Source organism: Alosa sapidissima, chromosome 8 (genome assembly GCF_018492685.1).
Source record: "Alosa sapidissima isolate fAloSap1 chromosome 8, fAloSap1.pri, whole genome shotgun sequence".
NCBI lineage: Eukaryota > Metazoa > Chordata > Actinopteri > Clupeiformes > Clupeidae > Alosa > Alosa sapidissima.
In genome coordinates, this window is record NC_055964.1 from 10,052,178 (window position 1) to 10,071,381 (window position 19,204).

Genomic DNA, 19,204 nt, shown 5'->3' on the forward strand with positions numbered 1-19,204 from the left:
CCAGGGTTTCTGTGGATTTAAATGATTTCAGTTTAAGATGTTTAAGTTAAGACCCTGTGGATACTCTGTGTGTGCGCTACCTTCAGGATCTGGTCCCCGATGCGCAGGCCCTCCTCCTCAGCAGGGCTGCCGTCCTGCACGCCAGCGATGAAGATGCCCACGTCGTTCCCCCCCGCCAGCCTCAGGCCCACGCTGTCGCCCTTCTGGAAGTTCACCATCACAGTGTTTGACCTAGGTGAGAGAGGAGGAAAAGTGGGTTCACCAGCTACAGGGTAACACAGAGGAACTAATGTACCAGCCATTAGCTCCTGTTTCATGCTTTGTTTAGTTGATAAGTGCACCGTAAACCATGGCATCCCATGTACAAACAGTACGCACCTGAATGAACCACAGCAGAGCTGTCTTACTCATGCATATGCATATGGGAAGGTTGAAGGAAAAGTGGTTGTAACACGCAAAAACATGGGAAGAGAAGTATTGCAGCAAATGTATGAAAACCATGCACATCTATTTTGCGGTAAGAAAAAAATGTCTGCTGTAGAAAAGCAAGTGTAGTCTAGATTGCAGTTAAATGCATCAATAGGAGAAGCTTTTAGAAACAATATAGAACCAGTATTCAGACAGAAGTTCTGCTTCTTAGAACTATGTCGAAAGTAACTTCTATTTTTGTTTACCTTTTTATTCGTTACATTTGCTTTTTCATCCACATCCCTATAGACCCTTTCATCAATAAAAACAAAAACAATGCTTGAATGTTCTATTTGGGCCCCAATCTACTTCCTCTGCATTAAGATAACATATGGAATGTTAAAAAGGAAGTCTTGTGGGGCCAACTATGATGCTGATAATGGAACTCTCTTGAAAGGGTACATAGAGTATTAAATCTGTCAGTTTAGCTGCACAAGTTAGTTGGAGTAGAATTACCGGTACTGCCCTGCTTTATCTTCCTGTTTGTTGACATCTTAATATCATGTGTTGTATTATTTCATGATCGCTAATCTTTTGATTCCTTTTAATGTTGTCGTCAGTTGACCCTATTCAACTGCACCTGTAATTGAATGATATTGTGGGCACCACAAATTAAGATTGGAGGGCGCTGACTAGTGCCATTTACTTGATTAAATGAATGCTCAATAAATCCTGCAATGCACAGCGTGCGCTTTCTGCAGACTCGCCCTTCTAGAACTTCACCGTCACAGTGTTCGGCCTACAGGCCTGAAGGAAGGATGAGGTGGGTTAACCAACTAGGAGTAAGGGGGTTTAACTGAGTGTCACTATGGAAGAATCGGGCTGTTTGTTTCACACAATAGCCTGCTCATTTTATGTAGTTAAGTCTACACACAGACATATTGCACTTTGCATTCCACATTCTTCGCCTGACTGCTTTGGCAATACAAATGCCTTACGTATCATGCCAATGAAGCACTTTGAGTCAGATTAAATTAAAGTAAATTGAGAGACAGACAGACAGAAAGAGAGAGAGAGAGATGGTGAGAGTGATGAAGGGAGATGTGAGAAGAGCAGAGAGAATATCTATAATTCTCTCTGTCAGTACATTTCTTATCTGAAAACTTCCCTGTCCTCCCCTCCTTGTGACAGCCTGGCCCAAGCGTCTCCCCTATCTCCTTCCCCCATCTCTGCCCTGAGGTACCGACCACAACCAGTGAGTTCCAGAGGGGGGAAAAAAACAGAGTCAGCATTTTGATCCTGCATCATCGCAGTCCAATGTAACCCAATTCACAGGATCTCTCATTCTGTAACACTATCTATCCAGGCCAGGCTTTACTGTGGCTCAGACAGCACCGAACACACAGAACAAACTGTACATCCACAGTGTGTGCATGTTGATACTGCTTTTGTTGACACCGCGGACACTGGTGGATACAAAAACCATGTAGCAGAGGGGGAAACAGACAGTCAGGTTGGAGGCTTATCTGACTGAGTGTGTGTGTGTCTGTCTGTCTGTGTGTGTGTGTGAGAGAGAGAGAGAGAGAGAGAGAGAGAGAGAGAGAATTGGTGTGGATGTCGCAGTGTGAGCAAAGTCAATCTCCCCTCCACCTTTCCACTTTGTCTACATCCTTAATTAGAGGGGATACTACTGCTTCTCAGTGCATACTATTTCCTTCTCTCTCCTTCTTTCTCTCTCTCTCTCTCTCTCTCTCTCTCTCTCTCTCTCTCTCACACACACACACACACACCAAGGAGCCCCATCAACTGTATCAGTAGCAGGACTCAGAGATCAGCCCCCTCCCAGTGGCCGGTGTCATCAGGCGGTGTGCGGCTCATGATATGGACGAGGGGAGCGGCGGGCCGATTAAAAGACCGATGGAGGAGTGGAGAGAGGAGTAACCAGAGGAGGGGATGGGGATGGGGGGGCAGACTGGGGCGCTACACCACGATACAACCACACACACACACACACACACACACACACACACACACACACACACACACACACACACACACACACTTACTCACACACACACACACACACACTTACTCACACACACACTTACTCACACACACACACACACACACACACACACACACACACACACACACTTACTCACACACACACTTACTCACACACACACACACACACACACACACACACACACACACACACACACACACACTTACTCACACACACAGATTTATGTACTCCCGCCCCCTCTCAGGAGAGTTCCAATATAATCAATCCAATCCCCATAGGTATACTTTTAACAACCCGCCCACCCACAACACTCAGCATTGCATTGCAGAATAATGCAGTGACCTGAAGCAAGCACGCTGTGCAATTCTCTGATACTCATTCATAATGCCTTTGATGGAGGCAGGTAGCGAGGGGTAAAGGACGCATGGGGTTTGGCACAGAGGGGGGTCCGTGTGCGCTCACTCACACACACACACACGCACACACACACACACACACACTCACCCATAGACAGCCTCATCCTCTGGGTCTGGCCGCAGCAGGATCTTAGGAGTCGTCTTCACGGCAGCTGCGTGTAACAGAACAATGGTTGAGTGTGTGTGAGAGCCGCTGAAGCAATGACGCCCATGGCTATGTCATTAGCAAGGAATCACATCATCCCCAAATGTATTTACCACTTGGAAACAAATATGGATGATCCCAGACGAACCTGTTAGCAAATTTGAATTTGCTCTGCAGGTCAGTATGGAAAGGAGCCCATTCATGTGTTTCCGAATCACCAAATCCAGCCATAACAATTTATGTAAAAATCAGATTTTTACTTTAGCTCAATTACCAATGATACCATTGAGATAGATATAATTTATGGTTAATATTTGCCATTTACCCCTGTGAGATCACTGTATCTCAATATGTAATATTTATGTGTGTGTGTACGTGTTGGGGGTGGGGTGGGGGGGGGTTACCGTTTGCAATCATTGAAAATAAGTTATTTTTATATTCTTCACAGAAAATTAGCCAAGGCCAATGAATCTGAGTTTGAAAAAAATAATAAATAGCATAATGTTTCTTTTAGCAAACATTGGAAACGGTTCCCACAGACCTGAACACCTTATGGGTCTATCCATTTGTATTGAAAATCCCCCGCACGAATTGGAAAGTGTAAATCTTCCAGCTATTTCACCGAGACACCCCTTTGGTCGGAATTCCGACTGTGGGGCACTCCTGAGGGTGCACCGAGCTGATCGTGCAAGGTGAAAACAAAGATGGCTGCGCCCATAATTGCTGAAGTTGAGATGTATTTTCTTTGTATTTGTACTACGTTGGTCGATTTAATGCTGATTTTAAATTCTCTTACACACTTTACATTACTTACTTACTTTAATCCGGTCACCATTTAATTGCACTGTGCATGCAATACAATGTAACGTTTTGTTTTCGAATAACAAGCCTACGACTGCTAACCGGCTTCTGCTAGCCACCGACTGCCCCTCATGGCTCGAGAAAAACGACAGCACTTGTTGAAATTAAAGTGGTAAGTGTGATGAAGCTGGAATATGAATGCAAGTGTGAATCATCCCGTAGCTTGTTTAGATGAGCCACAAACTTGCTTTCGTGTTCTAGGCAAGCGTCCAGCACTACCGAGGCCGCTGCCCTGGTGGCGTCCATGTTCTTTCCCACAAAGACAAACTGGAACGCTTAAGTGCTACAAGCCAGGCAATTACGTCACGTTCACGCACACAGCTTGAGCAGTCTGAGCCAAATGGATAGCACCATTATAAGGGTTAAAATCTTCGTTTACAAGAAAGATGTGTTTGCTGCACTTCTGAAACAATTTGGTTGAGAGTTTAATGCACCAATTTAGGTTTAAATTCACTGCTGGTTAAATCCCTGGAAGTCGTAAAATGGCAAGTTCGGAAATGGGTGTCAATGGGTGTCAATGGGCTTCATTCCAGACTGACCTGCAGAGCAAATTCAAATTTGCTAACAGGTTCGACTGGGATCACCTAGGCTCTGTGAGACCTACCTGGTGGTTCTTCTACAGGGGGCTCTTCTTCCCGCTCTTCCTGTGGTGGGGGAAGGATCTCTGGGATTCTGAAGGGTGAGCCCATGGCAGCCATCTTTGTCACTCTAGTGGTGGGATCTTCCCTGAAAAATGCCAGCAACATGACATACAACAGTGAGTCAAAAACAAGGGCAGATAATCATGTGTGAGCTTGCAAAGGTTTAAGGGATGCTATGGCTGATTTTCATGCATAAAAACAGCATTGAACCAAATTGTTCAAGTGTTCAATTCCTTCTTCTGGAATTGATGCTTTCCATCGCTGTATTTTAAACCGCTCCTAAAAACATGATTTTGCTGAGATTAAAACTAAAAGCAATCTCAGCTATCCTGTAAGTCTGAGTAACATACTGTACCTGGTGTTTTCCCGTGGTGTCTCGTTGGAGGAGTGGGACGAGAGGTCCGACTGCCTGGACCTCTGGTCATCCTGCGGGGAGTAGGAGTGGTACGACTCGATTTCAGACAGGTCTGGGAGCAGAGACAGACAACACAGGACAACGTCAGCGACCAGCCCATGGGCTCACAGGCTCATCTGTGTCACCCCCCCCCCCCCCCCCAAAAGATGAAGCCCAGAAGAAAGAGAGCCCCATTTCTGAAGTCCCGAGAGCACCCAGACAGAGCCCCAGAGTGTTGGCGTCGACACAAAAGTTAATTTGAAAGGATCTGCCCCGTTATAACACATACAACCCCAGCAATGAAAGTCAGGAGGGTTATGTGGTTCGACGGCAGCTCCGAGTCTGCCCAGGCCCTGACTCTTGACAAAGGTTGTGACAATGAACATTCATCAGGTTAGGCATTTCAGAAAAAGGATCAAATAGAATCTGTAAGGATATTCTTATGTGGAGTCCCTTTTTCAAGGACAATATGGTTATGGTCTTTACAATTTGTAGAAGGCATAAAGGAACTGCACTGATCTTGTAGTCCAGAGCATTTCCAGGCGAAAGGAGAAAAACTGAGATTGTGTGTGTGTGTGTGTGTGTGTGTGTGTGTGTGTGTGTGTGTGTGTGTGTGTGTGTGTGTAAAAAACGTGTTGTTTTATGCCCAGGCTGTGAGGGGTTCAGACTAGGAGCTGTGAGGTTATAATGAGGCAGAACAGAGCAGCGTGGGTGAGCTAGGGTGGGGTGCGGTAGGGTGGGGTGACGGAGAGTGTGTGAGGGAGAGTGTGGGGTAAGTGTGAGAGAGAGAGAGAGGGGAAGCCTGCAGGGAGTAGAGTGAGTCCTTCAGCTGGTGCTGAGCGCAGACCCAGGTGAGATAAAAGAGAGAGACAAGGTGCTTCTGTGAACTGTCCTGGCAAAACACCTTGCCAGATGCTCAAAGCAACACGCTGTGTGAAGCCCACCTGCATGTATGTGACAGTAGCGTGAAAAGCAAAGGCTGGCAGCAATTGGTGCACTGTGAATTCGACACGGCCACTAATGTTTATTGAGAGGGTATTTGTGGTTGACTAATAACCAACTGAAAAATTGTACTTCAGTTGTTCATAGCTACAGTGAATTCTGAGCTGTAGTGACAAAGCCATTCTTTTTCCAGGACAGTTCATTAAACACAATGTCTGTTAATTGGTTCACAGATAAATATATCACTAGGAGAGACCTTTCCCAAATCAGTGACAGCCAGAAAGAAGATTCCACATTAACGATACACAGAAAGACAGACAGACAGACAAACAGACAGACAGACAGACAGACAGACAGACAGACGGAGGAGGAGAGAGAGTTACTGTGGTGGTTGGTGAGTGTATAGAGTATGCTTAGATCCTTAGATCCGATGCATTAAATTAAACTCCTTAGCTCTTCTGGGTGACGGGTGGAACCAGACGACCAGCGTGCCTTTTCTGCAAATCTACAATAAACTCCAGTTACAGGATCATGACATACCGCGGATTCATACAGACTGTATATGTGAGTTTGTGTACGAGGAAGAGTCAAACTCTTACAGTGGCAGTGTAGGGTGAGCGAAGGGGTTAAATCCTGAGACACTGATTGGCCACCAGCAGTGTGTAAATATAGATGGGAAGCAACAACAACATTAACAACAGAAGGGGCAAAAAGTCTGTCTTTAGGGAGGGAGTTGGGAGTGGCTGAGCGCCTGTTTGAAGTTGCCAGATGCCACTTTAAGTGGTGGTGGTGGTGGTGATGTTGCAGGGGGGTGGGGTGGCATGGGCTGGATGGCAGCTGCTAAAACCAAACCAAACCAAACTGGGGGATTTGACAGAGTACAGACAGACAGACAGAGTGAGAGAGTGAGTGAGTGAGTGAGTGAGTGAGAGAGAGAGAGAAAGAGAGAGAGAGAGAAGATGAAATTACAGTGGGCCTGTAGTGGGGGAGGACATGCTTCTTGCAGACTGCTCCTAAAGCCTGGCCCAGACACAACACAACATGTCCTCTGGGTGATGTGGATGCCTCAAGCAGCATACTGACAACACACCCACCCATAGGGTAGAAGAGAGGAGAGAGGGGGGGAGCAGAGAGAGAGAGAGAGAGAGAGAGAGAGAGAGAGAGAGAAGGGAACAGGGAGAGAGGAAGGGAAGAAAAGAGGAAAAGGGAAATGTAAATTATATACTAATGTGACAAGTGAATCCTCTTTGTCCCTCTCTTTCTTTCTCTTTCTCTCTCTCTCTCACACACACACACACACACACATACACATGTAGGCCCACAGTGGAAGTTAATACACACTTCTCTTTCCCCAAACTACATCAAAGGCATCCCTCTGTGATAAGCATCAGAGGAGAGGAGAGGAGAGGAGAGGAGAGAGCCGCAGGGTGGACGGGAGGCAGAGCAGGGCAGCTCTGAGATGTGTTCTGTTACAGATTATCAGCGCATGACAATCTCATCTAGATCACCAGATTAGGAGGTCGAGGGGCAGACAGCCACATCAGACATTCCGGCCACGCTCGCCAGATCCATCCCAGTCCTGCCTTTAACGGCAAGCGGAGGCAGCGTGGCCAAACCTCCTCCTCTCCGCCACAGCCACGGCCGCGGCTTGTCACTGCCCAGTGGCTCGCTTACTGCGTCCCTCTGCCCATTTCCGCAGCTTGGCACAATCCGTTTATGGCAACGCGCGTGTTCAGTTAGTGCGCCGACGTGCCCGCCTCTTCATTTGCCACTGTGCAAATGGAGTCCACTCACTGGATAAACACCAGAGGAGGAGGAGGAGGAGGCAGGCAGACAGCGCTAGTGTGCCGTCAACAGTGAACAATGCCAGCAGCAGCACAGGGGAGGAAAAAAAGCCAGCCTGGCACTTACTGTCACCGCTCCAAGTCACACAACATATAAATGAAATATGGGACCTTTTTGAACAGCTTTTCAACACAGTGAAGATGGTAAATAGAGTGTGTGTGTGTGTGTGGGGGGGGGGGGGGGGGGGGTTGATGGAGACAGGGAGAGAGAGGCACGGAATAGGAACACACTAGTCTACAGGCACTCAGAGTGGACTGAAAAGGGTGGTGTGGAGAGACACTGGTACAGGGTTTGCCTACATGTCAATAAGCCAATAAAGGAGAGTAGAGCACGGGCTGTGTTGGTATAAATAAGGGTGGCTGAGCTGCTGACAGGACGTCAACAGCATGCAGTAATACCATAAAGAGAGGATGAGTGGATGGAAATCTATGTGGGACTTAGAGCAAGACAAAAGCATCAACTGTATGTTGGGACTAAATGAGTGGCTTTAAAAAAAAAAACATATTTACTGCTTTTTTATCTATAACGGAAGCATGGTGTGTGGTACAATGCATTAGTATGTTAGCACGAAGATTCACAGAGCTTACCTACTTAAAACCAGGGATTTTCATTGAATTCTCTGCATTTGGAATTAAAGGATCAGTTCCCTTTTTGGGAACCACAATACAATAACTTAAGTTGACTACCAAGCTTGAAGTCACACAAACATAAGACTTAATGCTTCTGGGAACATAATCAAATTAATGTGATCAAGATATACATACAGTAGGTACAACAACTGGTTTATGAAAGTGGCACAGAATAGTTCATACTGTCATAATGTGTATCTGAATAGCATAATGTATAGGATACTATACTCATCTAACTCATCAAACTAGTTTGTTCCATTGGCATTATTCAACCTGATTAAATAAATCACACACAATACAGAAAGAGGTGCATAAAATGTTTTGTTTATTTAGTGAGAGGAGTATTTATAATTAGACGTTAGGAAAATAGAGGTGCAAAATGTGAAAGTTTTACAACTGTTGTGGCACTGTCATTTTTTTATATAAAGATTAGGGGGCAACCAAACTTTTTGTTGCGTCTCTGCAGTCCTTCAGCTAAAAGTATGACATATTATCTGTAAAAAAGAACACAGAAATAGGATTTCTCGTAGGTACGAATGAATTGCTCTCTCCATTACAGTCATGAGACAAGTAATGTCCTGTTATTCCATGTTGGAAAATTAGCTAACAGAGAGATATTATCCTAGTTTGACCATCTACTGTTTTTGTGCTGATTTCAACAGTGTTGTAACATAAACCTCAGGTGTTTGAAAGGAGTTGGAATAATGCCATTGGACAATGCCACCAAGAGTATGACATAATTAATAATACCATCATAAGATTTGATGCTTCATCATTCCAGCCACACAAAAATAATTGACACACTGCATGTGACTGAGAGCAATTAGTTCCGAGCTTAATCCTAGCACAGATATGCACACTCTGTTAAAGTCATCGATCCCAGCCAATTGGTACTCCTATTGGCTTGTGATTAACAGTCTCATGCTTGAACGCAAACATCCAGGGACAGGGGGAGCCTGCGTCAGCGGCTCTGGGGTGGGTGGTGGCCTGATTGGCTGCAGTCCTGACATTGAGACAACCCTGGGGTTAAGGCACGGGCAGGTGGGGAGGATGCCTGGCTGGTGGGTGGTTGGGGTGGGTGGTTTTGGGGTGGAGGAATGGTGGTGGAGTGGGGTGGGTGGGGTGGGTGGGAGTAGACAGGGCCCCATCAGTCGTACTCACCATCCGGCTCGGAGTCGCTGTCCACCAGCGCGGGCATGCGGATGAGGATCTGACTGCGGTCACGCTGCACCACCAGCTCCAGCTTGCCACGCGACTTCTCGATCAGCTTCCCCGCGTCGTTCAGCGACAAGTTCTCTGTGACGGTTCCGTTAATCTGCAGAGAGGTGAACGAGGAGGAGGACACGCAAATTAAGGGACAGCTGGACGAGCCAGGGAACACTGACTATGCAGGCTAGTTTACAGCTGTGCAAACACCAATAGATTTCTGAAGTTCGCCTTCAAAAAGGAGCCAAAGCTGCCATCTTTGCCCATACAGATGTTTAGGTTGCTTATTTTTATTCCAACACGGTGCAGCACATGAATAACGTTTCAATGTGGTGGACTCTGATGAAGATGTAACCCTACTGTAATTTTGGTCATTTGCTGCACTGTTCTAACATAAAAAAAATAAGCAACCTAAATATCTGTGTGCTCCGGTGATCTGACCGGTCCTCTCCCTGAAGCACTGGACTGTTACTAGAAGTGCTTACCAATTTTTACATAGTGATCTGATTTAATTTATTACTGGTTTTGCTTCCTGGCTGAAATACTCTGTGGATCAGCATAGCAAAATCTGGCCATTTTGATTTCAATCCCATGTAAAAATCAAACTTTGAGCATTCATACACAGCAAGTCATAGACTGTTTCTCATAGATAACCAGGCCAAAGAGCAGCACCTTGAGGATGATGTCACCCTCCTGCAGGTTCCCGTCTCGTGCAGCCAATCCTGTGCTGGTCATCTCCTTGATGAAGATCTGGCTGCCCAGGCGGAGGCCATACTCTGTTACGGAGAGGGAGAGAGAGAGAGAGAAATACAGAGGAGCGAGAGAGAGAGATACAAAAGGAGAGAGGGAGAGAGAGAGTAATACAGAGGAGAAAGAAATACAGAGGGAGAGAGAGAAATATATATATATAGAGAGAGAGAGAAAAATACAAAAGGAGAGAGAGAAGGAGATAGAGAAATACAGAGGGAGAGAGAGAGAGAGGGAGGGAGGGAAAGAGAGAGAGAGAGAGAAATATGGAGAGAGGGAAAGAGAGACCACAGAGACTGGTGAGTCAACAGGGCTGCTGGCACGCCACTGTCCCCTACCACAGTGCCCTTGACCCAGAGCTAACTCTTTCTAAACCCGCCCCAGGCCGGAGCATTTCCGGACAATGTTCCACCAACTATTGACCCAGCTGTGCCAATCAGAAAGCATAATCGACTAACCAACCACAGCAACGACCACTTTTTTGTGGTGAGGGGGGTTACACACTGAATGGATCTCTCCTTGTGGTGAATGTGGGATATTAGATTCTTTATGCATCAAATAAAAACAAATGACCAGAGTACTTGAATTAAGTATTCAAATCTGGCACAGAACAACCACGGAAAATAAATGACCTCTCCTGAGGAAATGTGTTTGTTGTGTACTGTATGTCCTCCTGACATCTGGTGTCTTACCTCTAGCCTTTAATTTCATGTGTGTGGGTGACTTTGACCACTTTGATCCCAATGTGATTATGATGAGGCCTGCCAGGAGATACTGGTTGTGACCAGATCGTAAGAGGAGGCTCAACAGTCATCACTGTGCAACGTCTTGGCTCGAGACGCCAAAACTCAATCTGATTAAGAAACCATTTTGTTCATATGATCAAAAATCCCATGGTGTTGAGAGAGGTGAGAAGAAGAGAGGAAAAGAGAGAAGAAGAGAGAGGGGTGGACAAATAGAGGGCAGAAAAAAGAGAGAGCCTCCAAAGTGTGACTAACTTTTCAGAGCCAAACAACAGAACTTAAACTCAAATGACCATTGACAGCAGTTTGACCCTGTTCGACTCTGAAACTGATCCAGCAAGGGCATAGCTACAGTAGAGCCGCTTCTGAGCACAGCCCGCTATCTGTGACAGCAAGAGCACAATCTCCTCTAATATCCTGACCATAATTTATAACCCCGGTCCGATAATAAACATCTCAAGATGCACATTTGCAGGGCTTAAATAAAGTCCTTTATGTCTATCATTAGTTGCACCCAATTCCGAGGCCATGCATAACTTTTAAAGATGGCCTCCGGGGTTTGTTTTCCAAATGAGCAGGTTGACTTTCCTTAAAGACCAAGGAGCAGCCGTATTAAGTGCGCCACATACTCGACGCACCCGACCTGTAGCGCGACAATGTGACATCACAGAAGCGCCGTAACCATTTATACTCGCGCGTCGTGGTCACGACACTAGTTGCAATATTCTCCTGAACAGAGGTGTCGCTGTTGTGAAAAGATTAACGCTAACTACGTTACACAGCAGAAGAAGCTGCATTAAGAAACACTAGTAGCAGAGAATGTAAACGGGCTCTGCTATTAGCTAGCCTCTGTGATGGTACTTCAGACTTTGGTTGCTACTATTCACAACTACCACCATCATTATCATCTAGTTTCCAAGGTGTGTGCACAGGTAGATAGATAGATAGATAGATAGATAGATAGATACTTTAGTCATCCCGAGGGAAATTTTAATAATTTCATTCTCTGGAGAGCACAGTGGGAGGGCCAGCGTGAGGGGAGCTTTTCCACAACATGTCATCAGGAACAAGTTCAGACCCGTTCAACACCCAGACACAGACTGTGTGGTCCTGTGTCTTCTTCAGGGCCTTAATGCTCGCCCTTTGGCAAGACAACGTGCTCTACAAAGCCATATAGAGCCTTTCCCACACAGAGAAGGCACAGCTGGAAGAAACTGCGTGAGGTAACCCTTTATTAACTCCAGCACAAAGAGAAGGCAATATGGCTTTTTCTATGCCTGTCTATACTCTGATGTCCTTAGATGTAGTTTACACGTCTTCTTTTATTGTTCTAAGACTACAGTGGTGTGAAAAAGTGTTTGCCCCCTTTCTGATTTCTTTTTTTTTTTTTAAATGAAAACAAAATAGTATAGATGTAGCATATGAGTGTTGTTCTGCGCTTACCTTCATCGGACCGGTTCTTGACTAGCAGAACGTTGACGGGCTTGTCCAGCGGCTCCAGCTGGTTCCGGCGGCTGAGAGCCGGCGAGGGCTCGTGAAGCCGGTCCCTGCTCTGGCTGCGTGTCACCTTCTCGTCCCGTGGCTCGTGCCGGCGTGTCTCATAGCCCAGCCCTCCTCCTCCACCACCACCACCTCCAGGGCTGCCTCGGCCCCGGCTGCGCTCCCGCTGGTAGCGCGGCTCCGGGCTGTGGCCCCTCTCGAGGGCCCGTCCCCGGCTGCCGTCCCGTCGGTAGCCGCGGTCGGTGGGGCTGGGCGACCGTTCGGCACTGCGCCCCCTGCTGGGTTCGCGCCGGTACCCGCGGTCGTAGTCGGGCTCCAGGAAGCCGCTGCCCCCACCACCGCTGCGGCTCTTCTCCAGGCTGTGGTCGCGCTCGCGGGGGTAGCCGAGGCCGCCGTTGTTGCTCCTCCCTCCCTGCCAGCCGGGGTCATTGTCACCGGTGCTGTGGACGCTCCTGCCGTCATCATAGTAGCCGGAGCTGTTGTAGATGCGGCTGTCCTGCCCCGGGGATGGGGGGCGCTTCAGGGGGTGGACGGAGACTTTGCGGGGTCTCTTCACCGTCTAGGGGCAGGGAGAAGAGAGAGAGAGCGATAGAGAGAGAATGAGTGAGAGAGAGGGAGAAAGAGAGTGAGAGTGAGAGAGAGAGGGAAGAGAGAGAGAGAGAGAGAGAGAGAGAGAGAGAGGGAAGAGACAAGTGGATTAAAGCTAGCACCTGATCCGCAGCGGATATCTGCGGCTCATGCCATGGTTCAGTCGGGTAACCTTCACGTAACATTACACGGTACAGAGATTAAAGGCCCGGGGGCATCTTTTAATCTCCGCAGGCCTGACCTGCAGCAGGAGCAGGAGGCATGGTGGGGTGGCAAGCCTGATTTCTACTTATGGGGAGACAGCCAATACATTACCAACAGGATATCGCCTGACAACTGCAATTACTGCTGAAAATGAAGGTGTGATATATCTGTGCAAACTAACTTTGACGTGAACAAAAATATATTTTTGTGACTCCGAAAGACTGCCAGCAACAGTGAAGAAGATTTGTTTGCCACTACTATAGTAACAATATTGTTAGCATTAAAAACACAGCAATGTCAACACAAGGCATCAAACACTACAAATCATAATGATGTAATCAATGGTGCCGATTTAATTAAAAGCTTTTTTTTTTTTTTACGGTCTAAAGGCATTTTTCTGCATAGGTTATAACAACATGTTTAAGACTGTCAAAACTGTCAAGTGCAGGAGAGAGCAGAGAGGTCTCCCTCCCTTCTGGCCAAACAAGAACAATACTCACAATCTTGGCCACTTTCCCACATTTTCTGAGTTGCTGCACTGCAAAGGAATGAGGCACATTATCCATGGGGATGGCATTGACCTGAACAACACGGTCGCTCTCACTGTCAACAACAAAAGAGGAAAGACAGAAAAACAGTATTCATTACACCTGCTTTTATATGGACGCTTAGCCTAATGCAACATACAAAAGAGGCATAGGCAATACCAATGTGTATTAGCAGTATATAGCAATGCTAATATTTAATGCTTTAATGTACTTAGCATGTGGCAAATAGGAAATATTGTCTCTGGCAACCAACATGCTCTGGCTCTCTAGCAAAGTCCAAAAGCGGAAGGCAGACAAGGCCATAACGTACTAGAGTAGGCCGTCGGCCGGACCCCCCTGCAGAACATCAGACACGATGATGGACGTCTCCCCGCTGTCTGCATTTGGGTTGTCTCGGCCCCCAGACACTGCAATCCCAAAGCCCATCTTGGAGTCCTGAATGGCAAACAAGTAACATTATAGTGTGTGTGTGAGAGAGAGAGAGAGAGTGAGAGAGAGATAATAAGAGAGTGAAAGAAAGAGAGAAAAAGAGAGAGAAAGCAAGTGAGAGACAGAGAGAGAGAGAGAGAGAGAGAGAGGATGAATAAGAGAGACAGAGAAAGAGAGCGAAGGGAGAGAAAATGAAAGCCAGAGAGAGCAGAGGGGGGAAGGTGCATGATGAGAGAGGAAAAGAGTGATTCATTGAAAGTGTGGAAATGAATGGATAAAGAAAGACCGACATCAGTGGAGAGCGTGAGAGACGGAGAATAAAGTGACTTCATTAAAACGTGGGGGACTGAATGAGATGTAAGAAGAGGGATGTAGAGAAGGAATAGAAGGATAGAAAGAGAGTGACAGAGGGGAAGTGAGGGAAAGGGAGAGAGGAGTATAGAGAGTAAAAGGAGGGAGAAAGAGGGAGAAAGGAATTGCTCTCTTTGCCAGAGGTCTGCTAATGTGTTTTCTCATGATAGACTCATACATCACAATGCACAGGTGAAGTGCAGAGGCCTTCAGGAGACCTCAGAGACCCACACCTCCTCTTCCTCCTCACCCCTCCCCTCACCCTCCCCCCTCTCTACCAGATTACATCCACCGCCAAACACCTCTCAGCTGGACGTGACTCATTTCTTAATAGAGAGGAAGAGAGAGAAAGGGAGGAAGAGAGTAAGTGGGTGTGTGTGTGTGTGTATGTGTGTGTGTGTGTGTGTGTGTGTGTATGTGTGTGTGTGTATGTGTGTGTGTGTGTGTGTGTGTGTGTGTGTGTATAGGTCAGCCTTGGGGTGGACTGACTAAACAGGATGTCAACCACGAGAGTGAGAGCGGGGAACCTCCATGCAGATGCAGACGCATGATGTTTCACCAGTGGCTAGACATGCATCATTTCGCGAAAAGAAAAAAAAAGACGATAAATAAATAAACACTTGACCTGACAGAGACCACCACAGACAGGCGGGAGCACACACACAAACATACACACACTCACACACACACACACACAGGCGCTGGATGGCTATGGCCATCGCCTTCCAAGGTTGCAGCAGGCTTGTTATTGACACAGAAAAATGACACCGCGCGGGTGGACTACATAAGTGGCAGCTGTGAGAGGAGATGAACGCAAGGCAGGCAGACACCATCACCCTCCACCTCCACCACCACCACCTCCAAACCCAATCTGAGCATGATACCCTGTGCTGCCCCCTTCCTCTTTATCTCGTCCCACCATCTGGGCGGTCAGCACAGGCCTGGCTGTTTGTCACAAACAAACAGGGGCCTGAGCATCCATCTCTCTGATAAGCAGTGGAATTAAAAAAGGAGGATCATAGGGGCGCCCTCTGTGTAAACTGTAGCCTTCCTGTTGCACGAGGAGACACAAAGCCAAAAATGCCTGTGGCCCAGCACAGCACATTACGTCTTCGTGTTCAATCAGATGCTTATCGGCTGCTGTTTAAGGAGGACAGCAGGGGCCCGTGGGACAGAGACGAACGGCCCTCAGGCCTCACACTCATCACCACTGCTACTGCTGCTGGGAAAGAGAGGGAGAAGGAGGGAGAGAGAGAGAGAGAGGGACAAAGAGAGAGAAGGAGAGGGAGAAGGAGGGAGAGAGAGAGAGCAAGGGACAGAGAGAGAGAAGGAGAGAGAGGGAAGGGAGAGAGAGAGGTACAGAGAGAGAAGGAGCGAGAGAGGGAGGTGCGAGTGGCTCTGGAGTGGAGTGCTTATCTGGAGACGACTGATGCAGTGGGACGTGTAGCACAGTGTAGCAGCAGTGTGGGGTTAAACACAACGTGGAGGGGAACAGTGGTGGACGTTGGCCCTGTGGTCTTCTGATGGCTTACAACAATAAGAAGCTTAGCAGTTGACCAGATCAGCACAGTGATGAAAAAGATGGGCTGTGTGTATGTGTGTATGTGTGTGTGTGTGTGTGTGTGTGTGTGTGTGTGTGAGTCTCGAGATGTAAGCACAGCCAGTGAGACAGGTCAAAAACAACCAAAAAGAATTCCAAGAACCACCCTGAAGAAACACAGATTTCACAGGAACAGCTTGATCTTAGGAATTCGTCTGTAACTCACAGACCTGGCAACCCGTGGAGGATCGGCTGTGCTTCAACACTGACAAGCAACAGAGCAGATGCCCTGAAGCACTGCAAAAAAACAAACTGATTACAGAAAAATATGTGCTGTGAATGTAGGAGGGACCCTCCCAGTATTCCTGTAAACGAAGAGAACTGGGAGGCTCTCAGACCTCCGGGGAGCGCTGGAGGAGTGGCTGTTTCTGGCAACACAATGCGCAGCCTCCTGCCAAAGCCTCAGTGAGCCCCCTTTGGCCTCCTCTGCCGCCGCCTGTATCCTTACTGGCCTCACTTCTGACTTTCCTCTCACCCATTGTACTGGAATATGCTACATTTCTCCATTTATTCACCTAACAGGTCCACAGAAAAATTCTGCTGCTTTGGCAGCGGTGAATTCTGTATAGTCCGGCCAACAAAGCTGTTCTGAGTTTTATCGTAGCATAGACAGATAGATAAACATAGTAAGGAAGGGGAGGGGGGGGGTAGGGAATGCGGCTTTGAGCAACACTAACTAACTGAACGGCAGGCACGGCACATCTCGCCCCTGGCATCCAGGCCATCAATCTCCATCGGTCCCTCTGTTATTCAGGCAACCTTTACAGCGAGCGCAAACTGGCCCCTGGCAACCAGCGCCGGCGGCCCCATAAACATTACCCAGCTCCGGCGACTGTTAAAACAGTGATATTTCATAGTGGCTCCCTGGCCCTGCTCTCCATACACGGGCGGCCAAACGGGCGATTTAAAGGCCAGTGGTTGGAGGGTGGGGGCGATGAGGGAAGGAGAGGAAGAGAGGGAGAGAGGGAAGGGGGGGAGGGAGGGAGGGAGAGAGGGAGAGGGAGAGAGCGCTTCTCGCCACCTGAGCATCAACTCTCATCTCCAGAGGTCTGTGAGGGAGGTGAAGCATCCAGTCAGACCTTTTCTGTGAGGTGCTGAGGCATGCACTACAAAAACAAGAGTCACAGGGACAAAGGGATAAAGGGAAAACAGGAAGAACAAAGAAAAAAAAACAAAAGAGAGAGTGGGGAGAAGCGGAGAGAGGGAGAGTGGGACAGAGAGAGAGACATGTATGGGAAGAGAGATAAGCTAAAGATACAACAGCTATAGAGAAGAGAGAGAGAGAGAAAGATAACGAGAGAGAGAGAGGGAGAGAGAGAGAGAGAGAGAGAGAGAGGGAGAAAGAGGGAGAGAGAGAGAGAGAGATCCAGAGATGCACTTACCCTCTGTAGCGTCACAGTGAACTGCTCCCAAACTGTCTCCTCCATTCCTGAGCTCTGTGAGGAGAGAAGAGGGGAGATGGAGCATGTGTGAGTGGAGGAGCTGGGAGGGGGGCACTTGCATGCATCCACACTGGTCTCTGACTAGAGACAGCAGGCAAACAGAGGGGGCAGGAGGGTGACAGGACCCTGTTTACTTAGTGCATCAGTGCACAGAGAGCGTGCCATCCTTATTGGGTTTGTCTTTTTATATAGAGGGTGGAGAACAACAGACATTCACAAAGAACACTAAGGATCCCCAGCAAACATTGCCTGTGACGGAATATGCTCACTACATAATGTATGACAAATTTGACATCCGACAGGATAGTAAACATGGCACTGTTGACTCTTGTTGAATCTTTTCATTTTAAAATGTACTCAAGAGGAATGCGCACTTCCAGAATATAGCATTATTCACCGTCATGCAACATGGCGCATTCCTGATGCACCTGACATACAGGTTTTTAACCCCCACTAGCATTCAGTAGTAGTAGTGTTAGTGTTGCAGAGATGTGGAGGGAGGATCGAGGTCGTGTCCCCTCGGTCTCAGACAGGTTTGTCCTGTTAGCTTGTTGGAGGCCCAGGTGGGTGCCATTGCTGAGTCATTATTTAAGCAGCCGCCAAGACGGGAACAGGATTAAGAGTAGGAGCCACAAAACACACTGTGGAGGCCAAGAGAGTTGGAGCTGTCCCTGGTGTGGACTGACCCACAGGTTTGGCCTCCTACTGCCCAGTGTTGAAAGAGAGATACACCCAGTTTAAAAGTAACATAATGTATAAATTCCCCTTTTTGTCGTTAAAGGGGTGGTTCAGGATTTTGACATTAGACCTCATTTCCAAGTTAGCAAGTGTGATATTTATCAGTGGAGACCGTTTGCCTCACGTTTCCTCCAGTCCTTCTAGTTGCAGAGTTTGCGGCAAAGATTCTCTAGAATCTTTGGTTTGCGGGTGCTAGGCTAGGGCAAGTCATCAGTATGTGTTAGCCTGCCACTAAAAACAGTCTTACCCACTCCACAGTACACCCGAGGCAAATAAATTATAACGCCAGACTATCGATGTAAATGTCTGTGTTGATAGTTTTTTTTCTAACATTATTCTATCCTTGCATTTCAATGATCGCATTACATTTTGAGGGACTAGTTTCTTAGCAGCAGTGGAATTATACTTGCTCCAGTTAGTAGTACTGCACCAAAAAGTAAACAGAGAAGCGCACTCCAATCGGTATACCTAGTAGTAGCCTAGGTAATATCAGTCCGCCGCTGCCGTTGCTTATACAGTATGCCTACTACCAACTTCAGGGAACAAAGTATAACTACTGCAATGCGATGCAAGGGTAGTTTTATTTCTAACACTATTCTATCAACACAGACATTTACATCGATTGTCTGGAATTTGCCTCGGGTGTACTTTGGAGTGGGTAAGACTGTTTTTAGTGGCAGGCTAACACATACTGATGACTTGCGCTAGCCTAGCACCTGTGAACTCTGCACTTAGAAGGACTGGATGAAACGTGTTGAAAACAGTCTCCACTGATAAATATCACACTTGCTAACTTGTAAA

General features: G+C 47.3%; 1 protein-coding gene across 7 annotated transcripts in view; it reads right to left on the reverse strand.

The window, feature by feature from the left end:
- Positions 1-19,204, reverse strand: part of LOC121715367 (tight junction protein ZO-2-like) — an 87,517-nt gene that overhangs the window by 20,312 nt on the left and 48,001 nt on the right. For all 7 annotated transcript variants that reach the window (XM_042101015.1, XM_042101016.1, XM_042101013.1 and 4 more), the window contains 10 exons: positions 17,606-17,659; positions 14,154-14,278; positions 13,796-13,898; positions 12,447-13,062; positions 10,186-10,289; positions 9,469-9,622; positions 4,853-4,964; positions 4,461-4,582; positions 2,939-3,002; positions 81-231 (listed from right to left, as the gene is read on the reverse strand). In XM_042101015.1, coding sequence (XP_041956949.1) covers positions 81-231; positions 2,939-3,002; positions 4,461-4,582; positions 4,853-4,964; positions 9,469-9,622; positions 10,186-10,289; positions 12,447-13,062; positions 13,796-13,898; positions 14,154-14,278; positions 17,606-17,650 — 1,596 coding nt within the window. In that variant the 5' untranslated portion in view covers positions 17,651-17,659. The remainder of the gene's footprint in view (positions 1-80; positions 232-2,938; positions 3,003-4,460; positions 4,583-4,852; positions 4,965-9,468; positions 9,623-10,185; positions 10,290-12,446; positions 13,063-13,795; positions 13,899-14,153; positions 14,279-17,605; positions 17,660-19,204) is intronic.